The following is an 18515-nucleotide window of genomic DNA, read 5'->3' as shown; positions in this document are numbered from 1 at the left end:
GTTTTGAAAGATTATTTTCTTAGCGACAGCTAGAACGACAAGGACTGGGGTTTTGTATTTGGGGGGATGTGGTGTCTGAAGTAACTCCTAGAAGACAGTGTAGGAGACAGTGGGACTCTGCAGTCCAGGATCGAAGACAATGTGTTGGTTACTGTGGTCCAGAGAGAGTGAACAGGCTGGCAGAGCCAGGTAGCATGGAAAGAGTTTCTATATCTAATGTCTCTCTCTTTCTCTTATAGACCCACCCACAGTGGAGCCGGTTTGGCAGGAGGTCCGTCAGGGTTTGGGTCGGCCAGTAGTGATGAACTGTCGTGTTTTACGGGCACATCCATCACGTGTGCTGCGTTACGAGTGGAGGCTGGGATCTCGACTTCTGCATGCCGGACATTTTGACTCACGAGACGATACTGAATACACATTACGCAGCCTCACGCGAGAGGGCTACGGCGAATACACCTGTGAAATCTTCAATGAGGCGGGGTCAGGACGCTGTACTTTCCTGGTCACTGGTAAGACTTCTGTTATTAGGCATTCCTTATTCATCACTGTACATCTGATTATATTTTGGAATACATTTCCTGAATTGTTTATTTTAAGGATCTCACTGCAGTGAATTTTGTCTTTACAAAAGCACATGTGATATGATAATGCTATGATGAGGTATCAGCTGCTTTTAAAGACATCATTATGTTGTATAGTAGATTATTGACTAATTATTGAAACACACCCTTGTCATCATCTTCCTGATTTTTTAAAAGAAGCTGAACTTTTTATTATTATATCAGTATATCATAATGTCTAGACTTTGATGAACAGTAATGTCCTTGTCATGACGTCAAACTGATCCAATAGGGTCTAGTTTGGGTAACCTTCCAAAGGATCACAGATCAATATGGGTATGGGGGCCGACTTTGTGTAACTATTGAAGTCAACCTGATCTCACAAAGTTCAGTGAGATAGACACGGAATTTTTTGCTCATTTTTCCGTGGCATTCTCACGGATATCCGCATTTTTCCGTGGCCCTGCTACGGACTGTCTTTTTCCGTGGCTTTCTCACGTATTGGTTACTTAACTGCTTTTTCCTATTTCAAACCATTTTCGCTTCGGTTTAGGGTTAGATTTGGTGTTTGCGTTAGTTTGTCACTCTAACTATTGGTTTATACAATTTTTTCTGATTTATTCTTTAATATTTTCTAAACTTTAAACAATTGTCGCCTTGCGTTGGAGTTAGAGTTGGGTTTGGGTAGGGATGTCATTTCATGTAAATCTAACCATAAACCGAAGTGAAAATGGTAAGAAAATAGGACCAAACAGTTGAGTAACCAATCCGTGAGAATGCCACGGAAAAAGACAGTCCGTAGCAGGGCCACGGAAAAATACGGAGATCCGTGAGAATGCCACGGAAAAATTAGCAAAAAATTCTGTGACTATCCCATGGAAATTCGTGAGATCAGGCTGATTGAAGTACCTGGGCAGCAGCAGTGTTACTTTAACCCCACTGTGGCAAATACAGAGTTCTACTCTGTAAAGGCTGGTGGGGATAAGAGCATTTGTGACCCGTCACGGAAACCAGGGACGCAAGTCGGCAGCACAAGTTTCGAGAAAATGAGAAACAAAGTTTTTTTTTTTCAAAATTTGTGATTTTCGTTTTATTGCAGAATCTGTTAGTTGAGATCACGAAGAAGCCTCTCCATGTTTGAGATAGTAGTTTTTGTATATTTAAAAGCGTACATTTTGCGTTTAAAATAGGCTTGTTTTTCCGGAGATTCAAGCGTGCAGCGGGGGGGCGTCATTGTCTGTGTGTATATTTACATACTGTATAAGCTTTTGTTTTCGCCTCCGCCCCCAAAGGGAACAGCGTGACTACTAAATAAGGATAGTTCGCCCAAAAATGAAAATGGCCACAACTTCTCCAAATCTTATCAAATTTCCATGTGTCACACATCGTTGGAAAGCTTAGAAACTGCACTTTCAGAATATGTGAATAACTCAAAATGCCAAGATCCGACTTGTGTCCCTACTTTCCGTGACTGGTCACATTTGTGGAGTAACGTAGCAAAGAATACAATATGGAACCACAACACAATTCAAAGGCTGCTGGCACAGTCATCGCCCAGTCAAAAAAGTACCGCGGTGGTAGGTTGGCCACTTTGCCCGCCACTGGTTACATCAAATCAGTGAAGAGTGGCAACATCAAGCAGTTCAGTGTTGCTACCTACAACATTAGAAACCTAACCAACGCCATCTGTAGCAAAAGAGATGAGATCATAAAGCGAACAGTTAATTAAACTTCAAGAGCACCAACTTCAAACACCTGACTCTGTGGGCTATAAGAAATACAGCAGCTGGACGATGGCACATACAGATTCACTGGAAAGCCACGGATCATCCTTGCTATATAACACCAGAATCGCTCAGTCGATCATCTTTGTCACCACTAAATCAGAGCCTATAATTGCCATGCATTTAGAATGCAATCCTAAAATATGCTTTGTGTTTCAAATGCCCTGTTGGACACATCAGGTTCTTCAGCAAAGGACACTTTCTATGACGATCTTGACGAGCTGATAAAGTTCTTGCCGGTGACGTGAATGCAAGAATTGGTAAGGACAGTCACGACACCAATCCTAGAGTGGTAGGCAACTTCAGCTACCACATAATCTCGAACGACAAAGGTCAAGGACTAATCAGCATGTGCAAGATTTCAACTTTTTGCACAGCAAACTCTTGGTTCCGAAATCGACCGATGAGACTGCGTGCATATAAGAGCCCAAAAGGTGACTTCGCTCAACTACACCACATTTTCTTCAACACCAAGTGGTGGAAGTCAGTCAAAAGCTGTCGCGCTTACAACACCTGCCCAATTGGATCAAACCACAAGATTCAAACTGGTGCTGAGAACAGCAAGAAGCTCATCCATCGCATAGTGCACCTTTCAGAATGACAAGCTGAAAGACGCAAACATCTAAGCGAATTTCGACCTGGAACTTCGCAATCAATTCGCTGCTCTTCTTGAGGAGACGAGTCAAACCTAAAACACCCAGAAAAGGTCCTGGGCAAAAGGCCGAAGTCAAATCAGCCGAGCTGGGTCAGTAGTTCAACTTTGCTGCTCATTAAAGAAGAAGAAGTGGCGAAGGACATTTTCAAACACATTCAAACAAGAGAATAGAGAGATCAGTGGAGAAACAAGCAGTCAGGGGTCAAGATAGGTTTGGAAACTGACAAAGAGGCATATTTCAACACTCAACTAGAAACTCTTGAACTGGCAAATCAAAAACACGAGCATTGCACAATGTGGACACTGTAAATCTACAAAATCTCAGAGAAGCAGCAAAATGCTGCAGCAAGCAAAGTCTGAATGCTTGATGGCTCTCAATCAAACTCAAAGGCTGAGCTCATCAGCGATTGGGGCAAGTATTTCTTCAAACTCTTCTACAACAAGAGAGCGAAGGTGGAAACAGCCAACTTTCCTGAACCAAGCCCAGACATCGCTATTTCAACAACGAGTCCAACACTATAGGAAGTGGTGAGAGCATTTCAACAGCTTAAGTGGAACTAGTCTCCAGGACCCAATTATGCAATGACTGCAGAAGTCCTCAAAGACAATGGAGAATTCATAGTAAATGAATTGCATAAACTATAAACTCATTTTTGAGCATGGTTGCGCAACGAAACAATGGACGTCGAGCTTGATCGTCCAACTGCCTAAGAAGGGTAACCTACAGCTTCAGAGGAATCAACTTCAGAGGAATCAGCTTGACATCCATTTGACGAAGCTTAAAGGTTTAGCAGTTCCCGACGATATTACACTCTTGGAAAATGATCTCACTAGGGCACAACAACCGCTCCCCCAACTACAACAAACATCTGGCACAGTCGGACTAGAATTTAATGAAGAGAAGTGCAAATAAATGCTTCTAGTGACAATGAACAAAATCTTCTAATAAATGGAAAGAATGTTGAAATCAAAGACAAATTCAAGTATCCTGGATCCTACATCATATAGACGGAGAAAGATGTCAAAAATTGCATCTCTCTTGCATGGGTGGCCTTTAGCAAGTTAAAGAAGCTGCTCACCGCTCCACCACCCAAGCCAACAATGAAATTCAGGACTCAGCTCTTTAATGCAACTTGTCTGTGTGTGTTGCTTTATGGCTGTGAGACATGGTTTGTAACAAAAGCTCTAAAGGGAGAACTGGATGTGTTTGGAAGAAAGTGCTATTAAACCATGCTGGGATTTAGACAAGCAGATGCCCATATTACAAACAATGAATTCTTCAGACTAACCAAACAATGTCCAGTCAGCGTGACCATCCACAAGGGGCAATGCTTGGTGGCTCCAGTGCATCATCAAGTCACCATTTTAGCCACGCCCAAATAATCCTGAACAAAGAAATGGTGAGAAACTGCTAAATGATCTAACTCTGCAATCCAGTACTACATAGTTTACAGTCTTTGTAACGTGTTTCAGCAATACATTTCTAACATTTGTGGTCATTTTGCAGATTTTTTTTAATTTCACATTGTTTATTCAAATAGCCATTGACTGAGTAACACTGAAGAATTCACTGTTTAACTACACAAACAAAAACACTTTGAGACATTAACTTAGTCATGTTGGTTTGTATTTAAAATCACGGGTTTACTGTAGACTGAAAGCACAGAGCTGAAAATCACTAATGTTTGTGTGTTTGGGATGAATGAAAAACTCATTAAACTGTAAAAAGTCACTGAAGTGAGGTTTAACTTTATTTTGTTATTGTCTTCATCATATTAATATTTCTTGGAAACAGGAGACTGAACGTCATTCTTGAAACTGAGAATATAACAGCACTGCAGATTACAGAGAAGCAATTTAAGTTTTTAATTATTCATATAGATCAACACTATTATTATTACATGATCATGAGCTAAATATCAATACAATGTTATATCTCCCTCCTGACCGATGAGGCCAAGTAAAGAAGTTCTCAAGTGAATGACAGAGTGACATACTGTCAGGAACATATGATTGGATAAACTGTGGACCCTAGTCTCTCTCTCTCTCTCTCTCTCTCTCTCTCTCTCTCTCTCTCTCTCCCTCTCCAGTCTTTTAAGACGTTCTGAATGAGACTGTGGTCAGATTTTGGGTCGATTGGCTTTGTCTTTGAAACCCAACATGTCAGGGTTTTTTCCAGTGGATTTTGGCGGTGGTGTTTTTAATTTCTGGATCTTCTCCCAGTGATTGTTATAAAGCGGTCTGGGCATCAGAATCATGTTGAATTGAGCTCTTTGGCCTCTAGCTATGTGTTTGTGTGGACAGTCTGATGGTTAATGTGCCAATGGTTCAGAAATCATCTCTTCCCCAGAGCTCTGCTCTTTCTGCCATCTGCTCATGAGGTTTGTTGCCAGATTCACCGGCTCTCTGTTCTCCAGAGACGTTCAGTCGTCCAGTATCTGATGAACCCTGAAATCTTGCCCTTGTTCTGCAGATTTGCTGAAGGTTTAATGAGTCTCTTAAACATACAGATGCTGCTTTCTGTAGATCATAAAACTGTTGTTTTACATCCAAACCTAACGTGAAGCTAAAACATATAGTTGATATTGGTGGTGTGGTGGAATGATCCATGTTTTTTGTAGAAACAATGTATTACCATTGGCAAAACCATGGTTTTACTACAGTAACCATGGTTTAACTATAGTCACCACCATACATTTTTAGTAGTAGCTTGTTGTGTGAGATTTGAAAAGACCAACAGTGATGAAGGTAAATAGACAGTGACTTTGGTTGCCTATGAAGAAATGCGACACAGATTTTTTTTGACCTGACAAAAGGAGCTCTAACAGGCCAATCACAGCGGTCTGTGTGTTAAAATTCTGAAGAGGTGCACATCAGGCTATATGCAAAGCTACGCACAGCCTACACATAGCTATGCTGTAGGATCTACACAAAACTATAAAGGCATCTTAACTGAGAAATCCTTAAATAATTTAGCTCTGTATTCTATTGTAAGTGATTTGAAAACAATATGACCAAATCTGTTTTAAAAGCCAGATAGACGGTTTGGTAAATAAATGTTTGTCTGATATGCTTTGTTAGCGTTTGTCTTATTAAAGTAAGTTTAATTTAACGCTAGATTGGTTTTCATTTAAAGTTGAATTGTTGATAATGATATGCGCTATTGAATCTTCATTCTGAGATTACATGATAATATGTCAGTAAACATGTGATGATGACAACACAATTAATCACTTTCTCTACATTGTTCGACTAAAAAACACATTTACACAATATGGCTGAAGTATAGGTGGATTATGGGTGGAATATACATCTATAAGCATACTCATACTCCACTCATATTCTACCTATATTTAAATAATACTCCACCTATATTCCACTCATTTTCCACCTATATTCCGCTCATACTCCAACTATACTGCCACCTATATTCCACTCATACTCCACTTATATTCCACCTATATTTAAATAATACTCCACCTATATTCCACTCATATTCCACCTATATTCTGATCATACTCCAACTTTACTCCGCCTATATTCCACTCATATTCCACCTATATACCACTCATACTCCAACTATATTCTGATCATACTCCAACTATACTCCACCTATATTCCATTCATACTCCACTCATATTCCACCTATATTTCACTCATACTCTACTTATATTCCACCTATATTTAAATAATACTCCACCTATATTCTACCCATATTCTACCCATACTCCACTTATATTCCACCTATATTTAAATAATACTCCACCTATATTCCACCTATATTCCACTCATATTCTACCCATACTCCACTTATATTCCACCTATATTTAAATAATACTCCACCTATATTCCACTCATATTCCACCTTTATTCCACTCATACTCTACTTATATTCCACCTATATTTAAATAATACTCCACCTATATTCTACCCATATTCTACCCATACTCCACTTATATTCCACCTATATTTAAATAATACTCCACCTATATTCCACCTATATTCCACTCATATTCTACCCATACTCCACTTATATTCCACCTATATTTAAATAATACTCCACCTATATTCCACCTATATTCCACTCATATTCTACCCATACTCCACTTATATTCCACCTATATTTAAATAATACTCCACCTATATTCCACTCATATTCCACCTTTATTCCACTCATACTCTACTTATATTCCACCTATATTTAAATAATACTCCACCTATATTCCACTCATATTCTACCTATATTCCGCTCATACTCCACCTATATTCACCTCATGCTTCAGACATACTCCAGTGGTGTTAAGGAGCTGTAGAACAGAGTTAGTTATTTTATTTAGTGCAGTTCATTGGCCTCATGCTGTTCAACAAGGTTTACTATTGCAATTTTCTCTCTAAGCTTTTTCCAGAATTGAGCATTGAGTCAGTAAATCTGCTGAAACAATAACATGTTATTTGCTGCAGAACACTTGAGCTGTTTACAAGTGCTTTTAATGGTTTTAAGGATAAAACAGTTTGCTTGAGATGTTTATGAACTTCTTTATTTTGTTATTAAATAGTTCTGGGTCGTGGATGTACATCATGTGTAGTTGACTTATTTGAATGTGTAATGTTAACAGATAATAAACGGTTCAGTATGTGAGTTATATGTACACACAGCAGTGATTTTTCTCACGGAATGTTGTCGTATGCTAACTGTTGCTGTTTAGGAATGATATTAATGTTTTTTTTGTGTTTTTTAAGATTGAATTAGGGCCAGATTTACTAAACAGGGCAAATTAGCGCATGAGCGCAATTCCAAAAATGCGCTGATGGGAGTGGTGATATCTGCGGGTTATTTACTAAAAAAGCGCTAATTAAATAACACAGGCGCAACAGCTGATTTCCATAATGACCAACCAATCTACTAAGAGCAGCGCAAATTAGCGCATGGTTGCAAATAAGCAGAGATGATGCTCCTGCAGGTGCATGTGATATACAGGCCGATAAATAAAGGCAGAGAGACGCGTGAACTTATCTGGTAAAATGATCCTGGAAATCCTCTCCCTTCTACCATGCAGTCTCTGATTTCTGCGATGTCTCCTCCTAGCAACAACAATTGCAGCCATTTCGAGCGCAAAATGATTTAAGACATGCTTTTTTTCGGCGTTAAATAGTCGCGCAAATGCCATACATAACACATGCGCAAACATTAGTAAATCGCGTTGCGTGAATCATTTAAATAGTCTCCTCCCAAAATGTTTGCGTCTGAAAGGGAAACTCCTAGAAATGCATATGCAATCAGGTCAGTCGCAAAAAGAACTAGACCACACCTTTTCAGCGCTAATGATCCACTGCGCGTCTTTAGTAAATTCCGACATCGCTATTTACCGCCAAAATGATGGTTTACGCTGGCTCAAGCGCTTAGTAAATCTGGCCCTTAGTGTTGATGAATGTCTAATGTGTTTCTTTTGTGTTTTGTAAGTATTCACTGTAAAGCTGCTTTGCATCAATGCACAGTACTATAGGGCGTTATAGAAATAAACCTGAATTTAATCTTTTTTCTATTTTTTACAGGTAAAGCTTACGCTCCGGAGTTTTACTATGACACGTACAGTCCTCTATGGCAGAACAGACCGCGTGTTTACGGCTATAAGCTGCAGTGGACACAGATGAATCCTAATGCTGTAGACCGAGTCATGGCGTATCGCTTGGGAATACGACAGGTACAGTTATCTTCTTTTCTGTGCAGGAGAAGGACAGGAATAGATAAAAGCAACTTTACTTTACTCTTTGTTTTATTGATTTTCTATTGTTTATTCATTAAATCATACAGACGCATGACTCTTCAGAGGATTAATTTATTGATATTTAAAATAGAAACAGTGTTTATTAAATTACAGCCTTATTACATTTGTTTAATGATAAGAATAAAACATTTATTTGTGTAACATGAGAGCTGGTGTAGACAGATGAGGACGACGAGGATTATAAAACATATAACTTTAATGGAACAATGATGAGCAATATACATACATCCAATTTAACAGACACGAGATCTGACAATACTGTATTGAACACAGGTGAAGACAATATATGATAATGATGATTACAGACAACAGATGCAAACAATAAAACAAGAAGCCAAACAAACTTAACCAAGGCTATACCATGACAGTTTGATCGACAGATTTTCTTTAGATTAACTAATGGTGGATTACTGCTTACAGCTGCCGTTTACAAACAGATTCATCAGACAATCCAGAACAAAGCATTTTACCCATAATGCTTCATTCCAATGGAGCTAAAAATCACATGAAAGTGACACTAAAATATTGTGTTTCTCAGTTAATCTACTGCTTTCTATCAGGGTTGCTGGATTAAGACAAATTGAGGATTTGACACAGATTATAATAAATGACAGATCTCAGGATCCTGATGGCATCTGTCTTCTGTCAGTAGATTTATTCATTCAGTACTGTACTGTATTTCATTTCTCAAAGCTCTAAAGCTGTATTCAACTGAGGTGTCAATTATAAAATCATGGTAACACTTTACAATAAGATTGTTTTTGTTAACATGAGTTATTGCATTAGCTAACATAAACTAACAATAAACAATATTTCTTCTACATTTATTTTTCTTATGTTAATTTTCATTTAATAATACATTTTTTAAATCAAAATTTGTAACTGTTAACATTAGTTAATGCACCATGAACAAATATGAACTGTACTAACGGTATTAACATTAATTAACATTAATAATGCTAATAAATAATGCATGTAAGAATAATAAATGTTATAATAGCTAATGCATTTACTAATGTTAATAAATACATCTAGTAAAGTGTTTCCAAAAGCATGTATGATCAGTGTGTACTGAAGAGATTACACTCATGCTTTACTCAGCTAATAGATATGATTGCTTTCATACTGTGTGTCCTATCTCTCAGCTATCTACCTATTTGAAAGTGCTTTTTGTGATGTGTGTAAATCTGTTGAGATCCAGAACTTCATTGATGCAATCATTCGTTGGTAGGGTTGCCAAGGGCTGGAACATTTTCTGTAAATTTCCAGAAACTTTTTATGGAAACTTATTCTGGGGAATTTTGGAAATATTCCAAATTGGAAACTTAACAGAAATTTATAGGAATTTATGGAATTTATGGGAATTATTTGGAAATTTGGGGAAATTTTTGTATAAAGTATATCATATACAACATAAATAAACATTTTGTTGGGTCATAAGCAGATGTAGTACCGAGCCCCTAAGGTGACATTGTAGTAAAAAAATCTAAAGTTTAGTTTCATGTGCTCACGTGAAACCTTCATGTGCAGAATTTTTTTTAAAGTTTAGTTTCACGTGCGCAAAAGAAAGTTTCACATGCGCACGCGAAACTAAGCTTTATTTAATTTTTCTCCAAGTCCCCTTAAGGGCTCCATAGACATGCAAGGTAATACAAGTTTTAAAAATGAGTTCTTGACTTATTTAATTGTAAGTAACTTTAATTGATTCTTTCATTGAGTAACACAAAAGCATAAAACATTATTATAGTTATTATAATAGTGCTAGCTTACATTAGATATCTGATTTACTGGCTAGCTAGCTTGCTACTGTATAAACACATTTAGGTATTTGCTAGTTAAACTGTTAAAATGTAGTAAGTGTGGCTTTTGTGGTAGTCAAGACCTGGAAAATGGAGGGGAATATACAGTTATACGGTTTTGCAGTTAAACGGGCTGTTTAAGTATTGTTTACAATGTTTGCATAATGGCTTAAATAAAAAAGCGAAAAAAATAAACAAACGTTTGCAACTACATCATCAGGTGACGTCAGTAGCATACACTTTAGTCTGCTCACAAACGTGCACTGAACAACCAATGAGAACAAATAGTTAAATAAAAACGTTTGTTTGGTTTCTTTCACACAAAAGTGTTCTCGTCGCTTCATAATATTATTATTGAACTACTGGCGGACTGGCACATGGACCTTTTTGGCAATGTCTTTAATTCTTTTCTGGGCTTGATTGTGAAACAAACTGAAGTCAATGGGACAGACAAAGCCTTGAGGTTTTCATCAAAAATATCTAAAAATGAGTTTCGAAGACAATTGAAGGTCTTGGTGGTTTAGAACGACACAGAGGTAATGATAAAATTATAATTTTTGGGTGAAGTGACCCTTTAAGAAACATTTACATTTCATGCACATAGCTCATCATTATAAATGAAATGTTATGATGTTGTTATGAATTTTAATGATGTTGGCCAGCTTCAGGTAAATAATGTCAATGTGTTGCCATTCCCAGAGAGAGAGAGAGAGAGACTGAGGGAGAGACAGACAGACAGACTGACTGAGACTGAGATTGTTCATAAATAAATAAACAGGCGTCAGCAGAGCTCTGGATGTTGAGGATGATGCTTTAACACGTTCAGCAGAAGTCAATGTGTGAAGAGATGTGAGGTTATTTTTACTTTCTCTCTGTTCCTCTGAATCATTATTATTCCCCCTCAGCTCTGCTGTTGAATTAATACCGACGTCTCAACACAGCAATGATTTTCTTTGGTTGCTGCTAAAAATGAAGCTTCAGTTCAAACCCCTTGACAAAGGTTACAGAAGATTCATTTGAGTTCATTTGCCTCGACTGCAAACAATTCAAGGGATTTGTGAGGTTTAGATCTGTGTTACCCACATGATAGTAATGTTTGTTTAAACAGGCGTCCTTGTGTTTTGTGAAGGTTTGGCATTTAACTAAACCATCTGGTCCTGACTAAAGACACTTAATGAGACTCTGAGCTGATTCAGTCCAATAGCTGTCAGGTAAACAGGATTTGGCATGATGGTAAATGACACAGAGCAGCGCAGTTACTGAATAATGCAGCTGTTCCCAAAAACCAAACGGCACTTTTCCAAATGACTCTTGGACTTCAGCGAACTGAAGCGCTTATCTGCCAATAACTGTGCAACTTTCGACTTCAATTAAAACTCTTAATGTGATCTCTTCTCACAGATCACATCACAAACTCCCACAGATAGAGACGCACTTGTGTGTGAGCAAATAAAGTTTTATTACACTTCAACTGTGCTGCATTTAGCTGAGTTGTGCTGTTTGGGATGAACGAGAAGCTGGTTTACTCTCTTAACATTGGTAGTTGACTTACAAACGTCTGTCTGCGTGCTCAGCATGATTTCTCAACGCGCTGTTTATTTCACCGCTGTACGCCAGAGGGTCCACGCCATCGACTTTCTTGTCTGTATTGTCAGTAGAAATGTCAGGGAGCTGGAGGTCGATGTCCTGTCACTGATTTCAGCGCTCGGTCTCATTAAATGAGGCGGTTTGAATCCACGGTGACAGGTGTGTGGCGATCCTAACAGATGCTGTGACCCGCTGATGGTTTCTCTCCTTCAGACCGGACAGCAGAGATGGTGGGAGCAGGAGATTCCTGTGGATGGAAACATTCAGAAAGGAGAACTGATCACACACAATCTAACAGAGCTCATCAGACCCGAGGCGTACGTGGTCCGATTGACGCCCATCACACGGTTCGGAGAGGGCGACTCGACTATCAGGATCGTCACTTATAGTGGTAAGTGTGAAAGTTTAGAAACACAAAGTCTTACGATGAGGAAATCTATGTAAGAGATATCTGCCATCTGATCTCACCATCTGTGTTTTTAAGAGTCTCCTCTTAAAGATAATGATTTGATTCACACTGCACTAGTTATATTACATAAACTCTTAACTTATAACACTTAAGGGGGTTGAAATCCATAAACTGGTTGTTAAGTTCAGGGTTTTCGAATGTTTGTTGGACAAAATAAGTGGGATTGTTTTCAGAGAGCTTCATATAATCATTAATAATTTAACCCATGAGGATCAAACAGAACGAATGAAAGAGTTTATATGATGCAACTAAAAATCATTTCTGTATTGTGTGAAGCAGATGAATAAACAGCGTGAACATTGATGTAATATTGATGTAATCTATACATATATATTCACTGACAATATTGTTTTATGTAGGAACCTGCAGTGAATATTGAGATCTGAAGGTTTGCATGGTTTACAGGGCCAGATTTACTTACAGCTTGCCCTAGGCAAACCGTTAAATAACAACTGTCTGGATTTACTAAAGATGCGCAGTGGATAATTAGCGCTGTTAAAGGTGTGGTGTAGTGATTTTTGAGACTGAAAATAGGAGTTTCCCTTTCAGATGCAAAATTAATTGGAGGAGATTATTTAAATGATTTCACGCAATGTGATTTACTAATGTTTGGCGCTGCGTGTGATATTACTGCTATTTGTGCCATCATTTAAAGCCAAAACAAAGCATCTCTTAAATCATTTTGCTGCAATTGTAGCTGATATGAGAGAAATCACAGAGATCAGAGAGCGTGTGGAGGATTCTTAACATGCAACCGTTTATTTGGAATGCCATAGGAACATATTATTAAAAAATATTGCTTTTGCTTGCCAAGATATTTTTTATTTGCTGGAGGAAATTAAAGAGGAGTCACACAATACCAGACTTTTTAAAACATAATTTTTTGTCCTCCAGTTTCTTTCAGTGTATTATGGCTTTGTTAGCTGTGTGGTGCTGAACTCAAGCTCATCAGGTATTAGTAGATCACCAGCACCTCATCAGCTCTGATTAGTTGTGACCCTGAACTCATTTATGCTGCTCTTAGTAGATTGTTATGGTCATTATGGAAATCAGCTGTTGTGTCTGTGTTGTTTGTGTTTTTACTACTCCTATTGCTGCTTTTTTGGAATTGCGCTCTCGTGCTAATTTGCCCATTTAGTAAATCTGGCCCAAAGTTTTTAAGCTGATGAAATAGAGTTCAGAGATGATAACTTGAAGTACATTTGGTTCAGAATGTATTTGATTTAGTACAAATAATTTAGTTTTTGTTTGTCTGAATATATGAAGTGACCAACCTGATCTCACAAATTTCCGTGGCATAGTCACAGAATTTTTTGCTCATTTTTTTGTGGCATTCTCACAGATCTCCATATTTTTTCGTGGCCCTGCCATGGACTTTTTTTTCCGTGGCATTCTCACGGATTGGTTACTCAACTGTTTTGTCCTATTTTCTTACCATTGTCGCTTCGGTTTAGGGTTAGATTTACATAAAATGACATCCCTACCCAACTCTAACCCCAACACCAGGTGACAATTGTTTAAAGTTTAGAAAATATAAAAGAATACATCAGAAAAAATAGTATAAACCAATAGTTAAAGTGACGTATTAACGCAAACACCAAATCTAACCCTAAACTGAAGCGACAATGGTTTGAAAATAGGAAAAACAATTTGAGTAGCCAATCCATGAGAATGCCACGGAAAAATGAGGAAAAGATTTGTGAGATCATGTTGGAAGTCACTGTGTCATCTTGTTTGTTTAAGATTATTATTTTGTAATATTAATGTCAGCAAACCGTAAAGCTTGTACACAGCATGAAAGAAGAACTCAATCGAGCTTTACATCAAGTCTGCAGCGTCTGGTGTTTATTCTTCATCTGAAAGCTTATAGCTTTAGATCTGAAATCATCTGATTGTTATCCGTCCTTTGTTGTGTCGGACATCAGCTCTTATTGTGATATCACACCACTCATTCAAGTCTACACAAAGCTGGGCTGAATCTAATTTAAAAATGTGTTTTTAAATATCACATGTCATGAGGGTTACTATGAGATGCTCTGAGCTGATTTGTGATTTTCCTTCAGCAGGAACCCAGTTAGCATCTATTCAATGTGATCGACATCAATGATAGAAACATCACTGATGGTTAAAGGGGACAGAGAATGAAAAACCATTTTTACCTTGTCTTTGTTGAATAATGGTAGTCTACCTGCATTCACAAACATACAAAAAGTGCTAGACATGCTAAACATCTCAGTCTCATAGAAATTCCTCTTTTAGAAATGTCAGCCAGAAAACGGCCCAATCTGAAAAACTGATGCTTATGACATCACAGGCATCTAACTGCCCCTCCACTTTAAAATAATTGGCTACATTTTTTGAGTGGCAGCAAAGTCAGCCAATCAGTAATGAGATTGCAAGTTAAGCCTGTAGGGGGAGCCAAATAGGTGCAAAACCACTTGTTTAAAATCCACCACCCTAATAGAGCTATCTGAGAGAGGTTTTTAGGAAGCTTCTAAGGCATTACAGACCCAAACAAAAAAAAATTTGTCTACATGTCACATCACAGAACAAGGATAAATACTCCGTTCAATCATTCTATGTCACCTTTAAGACCCAACAACAACAAAAAACACAACAGATATTAACACTCTGATTATATTTTACACTTCTGTATTTCAAATCCATCAAATGTCAGTATTGTTTACTGTAAATGTAGTCATTGATCAGTATATTGTTAGTCATTGATTAAATGTTTTTGTATTAATCATCTGTTATTAATATCATGTCAGCTGTGCTGTAGCTTCTCTGAATTAAAGATGAGTTTTGAAGCAGTTTTTATTTTCAGATGTTTTATATGAAGCTGAGGCGTCTGCTGTCACTGTGGGTTTAATGCTTTGTGTTTTTGTTGAATCTTTACATCATACATGATAATGTGGAAGACAATATTTCATAAAGTTACATCAGACCCTAATGGTAATGAATTCATGTTTCTTTTAAAGATTCGGTCACTTATGTGTCATCACACCGTCAAGGAGTTTATGAATGGACTCATGTAAGATGAACTGCTGTGATTGGATAGGAAGATTCATTTTTGTTTTAATGAATTGTAATGTTTAGAGTTAACAGATAAAATGATTATGAAATGATCATCTTGGGATATACTAAAGCTCTTTTCTCACAGACATTATGGAAAATGCATCTGGGATTTGTCTGAAGTCATCAAATTTATGGATCATTCCCTTCCAGTGATTTGCTGGAATCTGTGCGTGCGTTCACACACATACCGTAAAGACCCCAGAAAGACACTAAAGTCCTGCACTTGATAGGTTTTTTTTCTCCACAGCAGCTGAAGTTTGCTTATCCATTATTTTTCTTTCCAGAAACCACATTTTGTTTATGATAAGACTATAAAAGAGCACGTGACGCACCGTTCTAGTATGCTGCTGAATGATTTGGATATTTGACGAGTTCCCTTCAGTCCAGTTTTTAGACATTTCCCATTGTGATTGTTAATGTGCATTTAAAACCCCCGTTTTGAAGAGCTGAATGATATATCTTCTTGTGATGATGCGCTGGCATTATTTTAAGCTATATGAGCGTGTGACGCTTTATTCTTTAATGTTGCTGAATGATCTTCAGCTCTGATAGTGACGAGCTCCCTGATCTCTGCTTCAGTCCATTTCTCATCATGAATGTTAATCTGCATGTAAACCCCTCGTTTTATAGAGCTGAACTATAACTTTATGTTGCCATGACACGCGCGTCCTCACTATGGCACGCCCCTTACGGCATTGTTTCTGCGTCTCATTCACATTGAGGGCTTTCCGGGTATCTTTCAGCAATGTAACTAGATCCTCTTTCCGGGAGCGATCCCAGAAGATTTACGGGTACGTGTTTGCGTTCACACAGAAGCTTGTCTGCCAATTTTAGGGGTATTTTCTGGGACCAAAGGTCTGTGTGAATGAGGTTTAAGTGATATACTGTAACTGCTGACACACTGTATTCAACTGTATTTGAGTCTGTACCACGTGTTAATAGTGATCATTACTAATAACTGTTATTGACCTGATTATTATCTTTTGATGGAAACTGTAGCGCCCCCTTGAGTTCTGAAGTTTGTTGTCCTGAAACATGTACAGTTTGTTTAAGGGCATCTATTATGTTTGTTCATAAATGTACTGATCACAATCCATCAATGACAAACATAAACCCTCTCCTTATTGTTTAATCCCCATTAAACCAAAGCAGTCTCAATAAATATACTTTATTGATTCTCTTGTTAATGTGATGTCACACTGATAAAGACCCACCCACATTGTTTTAAAGAAATTCTCATGATTTAATTCATCTGAGAGAGTAACATTAGATGATGATGTTGTATGATGAAATGCTGGATTGATAAAGTGTTTTTAATAAATGTTTTTACTTCTCATTACAGCTCCTATTAATCCACATCTAAGTAAGTATTTATATAATATGTTTACCTGTCTGTCTGTCTGTCTTGTCTGCCTGTCTGTCTGTCTGTTTGTTGGTTAGTTAGTGTTATTCTGCTGAGATCTCTCTTAATATTTAAAGACATGTCGTGCAGCACAGATGTTTTGTTTGTCTCCGTCTGGTCTTGTGCTCATGAGAATCTCCTCCATTTAAATTGTAATGTGTGAAGTCAAGAGCCAGCGGTCCTCTGACGGCCGTAAATCCCAAACACTTCACTGGAAACACTTCAGAGGCTTCGGATCCGAAGGTCGCTGCTCTCCGCTCATCCAGATTTTAATAAAGTCAATAAATATTTATCACCAAACAACACCTGCTGAATCTCAATGACTTCACACTAAATCACATGAGCTGCTAAAGTGTTGTTTAAGAAATCAGACTGAAGAAGCTTTTATTTCTCATCATTCAGTCTGAGCTGCTGACATAATGTTGATCACATGATTGAAAAGTTTCATCTTTGTGTGGTTAAGTCTCTTAAAGAAAGTCAAGACATGTGGACTGAATGTTGTAACACATATTGTATTATTTCTTTATTTCTCTCAGGAGAGTTTCATTGTAGCTTTGAAGAGGAGCCCATGTGTATGTTTACTCAGGACAAGAGCGATGATTTTGATTGGACGAGACACAGCGCAGCCACCCGTGACACTAAATACACTCCAAACACGGGTCCCAGCGGTGACCGGAGCGGATCTAAACAGGGTACGTCTCTCATCCCCCCGTCACCTTTTACAAACCAACCTCCATTACAAAATCATCTCATTCCCTCATAAGAGGTTTATCTTCACACACTTCTGAGTCTCATCGGATCAAAACTTTGGAAATTTTGCAGCCGAGCAACTTCTAATCCTCGTGTTGATTTCAAAACTTATTTTAAATTACGTTCGTATCCAACCGAGTTCCAATTACCGCTCTGAGCAATTTCATTCAGATTAAATTTGCCTTTTCAAATGAGGTTGTCTGTTCCCAAACGGAGACAATACTTCACCCAGCGGGCCGTGGTGTTTGTAAAGAAGAGTCAGACCTGCTGTACTGACGCAGACAGACGATTGGTTATCCTCAATGTCCTCTGCTTGTGTAATTCTGTACATGGACTTTAATGCCGTCTGACTGCCGTACGTTTCATTACCGTCCAGAGTTTAATGATCTACGATGAGTTTTATTCAAACTTTAATTCACAAACATCATTTCAACAATGTCACGCTCCATAGACCATCCATCATCTGTGTGTCTCAGTTTTGCCCAACATCAGAAGACAAAAAATATATAAAGTAGGATATGTGTTAAATAATAACCGTTCAGTAATATTTCTGTAATTACACCAGTCTGATGGTACTATGAAAGAGAAAAATCTTGGTTACTTTTAAATGTTATAGCATAAAAACACAGGGAAGGTTTCCTGTAT

At 37.9% G+C, this 18515-nt stretch overlaps 1 protein-coding gene across 1 annotated transcript in view; it reads left to right on the top strand.

Annotated features, from left to right (window-relative positions):
- LOC135738491 (MAM domain-containing glycosylphosphatidylinositol anchor protein 2-like) overlaps nucleotides 1-18515 on the top strand; it is a 111119-nt gene that overhangs the window by 84574 nt on the left and 8030 nt on the right. The window contains exons 9-13 of the mRNA XM_065256576.1: nucleotides 240-509; nucleotides 8553-8701; nucleotides 12385-12562; nucleotides 17061-17081; nucleotides 17657-17812. Coding sequence (XP_065112648.1) covers nucleotides 240-509; nucleotides 8553-8701; nucleotides 12385-12562; nucleotides 17061-17081; nucleotides 17657-17812 — 774 coding nt within the window. The remainder of the gene's footprint in view (nucleotides 1-239; nucleotides 510-8552; nucleotides 8702-12384; nucleotides 12563-17060; nucleotides 17082-17656; nucleotides 17813-18515) is intronic.

The sequence above is a fragment of the Paramisgurnus dabryanus genome, chromosome 12, assembly GCF_030506205.2.
Source record: "Paramisgurnus dabryanus chromosome 12, PD_genome_1.1, whole genome shotgun sequence".
Taxonomy (NCBI): Eukaryota; Metazoa; Chordata; class Actinopteri; order Cypriniformes; family Cobitidae; genus Paramisgurnus; species Paramisgurnus dabryanus.
The sequence above is the reverse complement of the archived record's forward strand: the minus strand, read 5'-3'. Positions and strand labels throughout refer to the sequence as shown.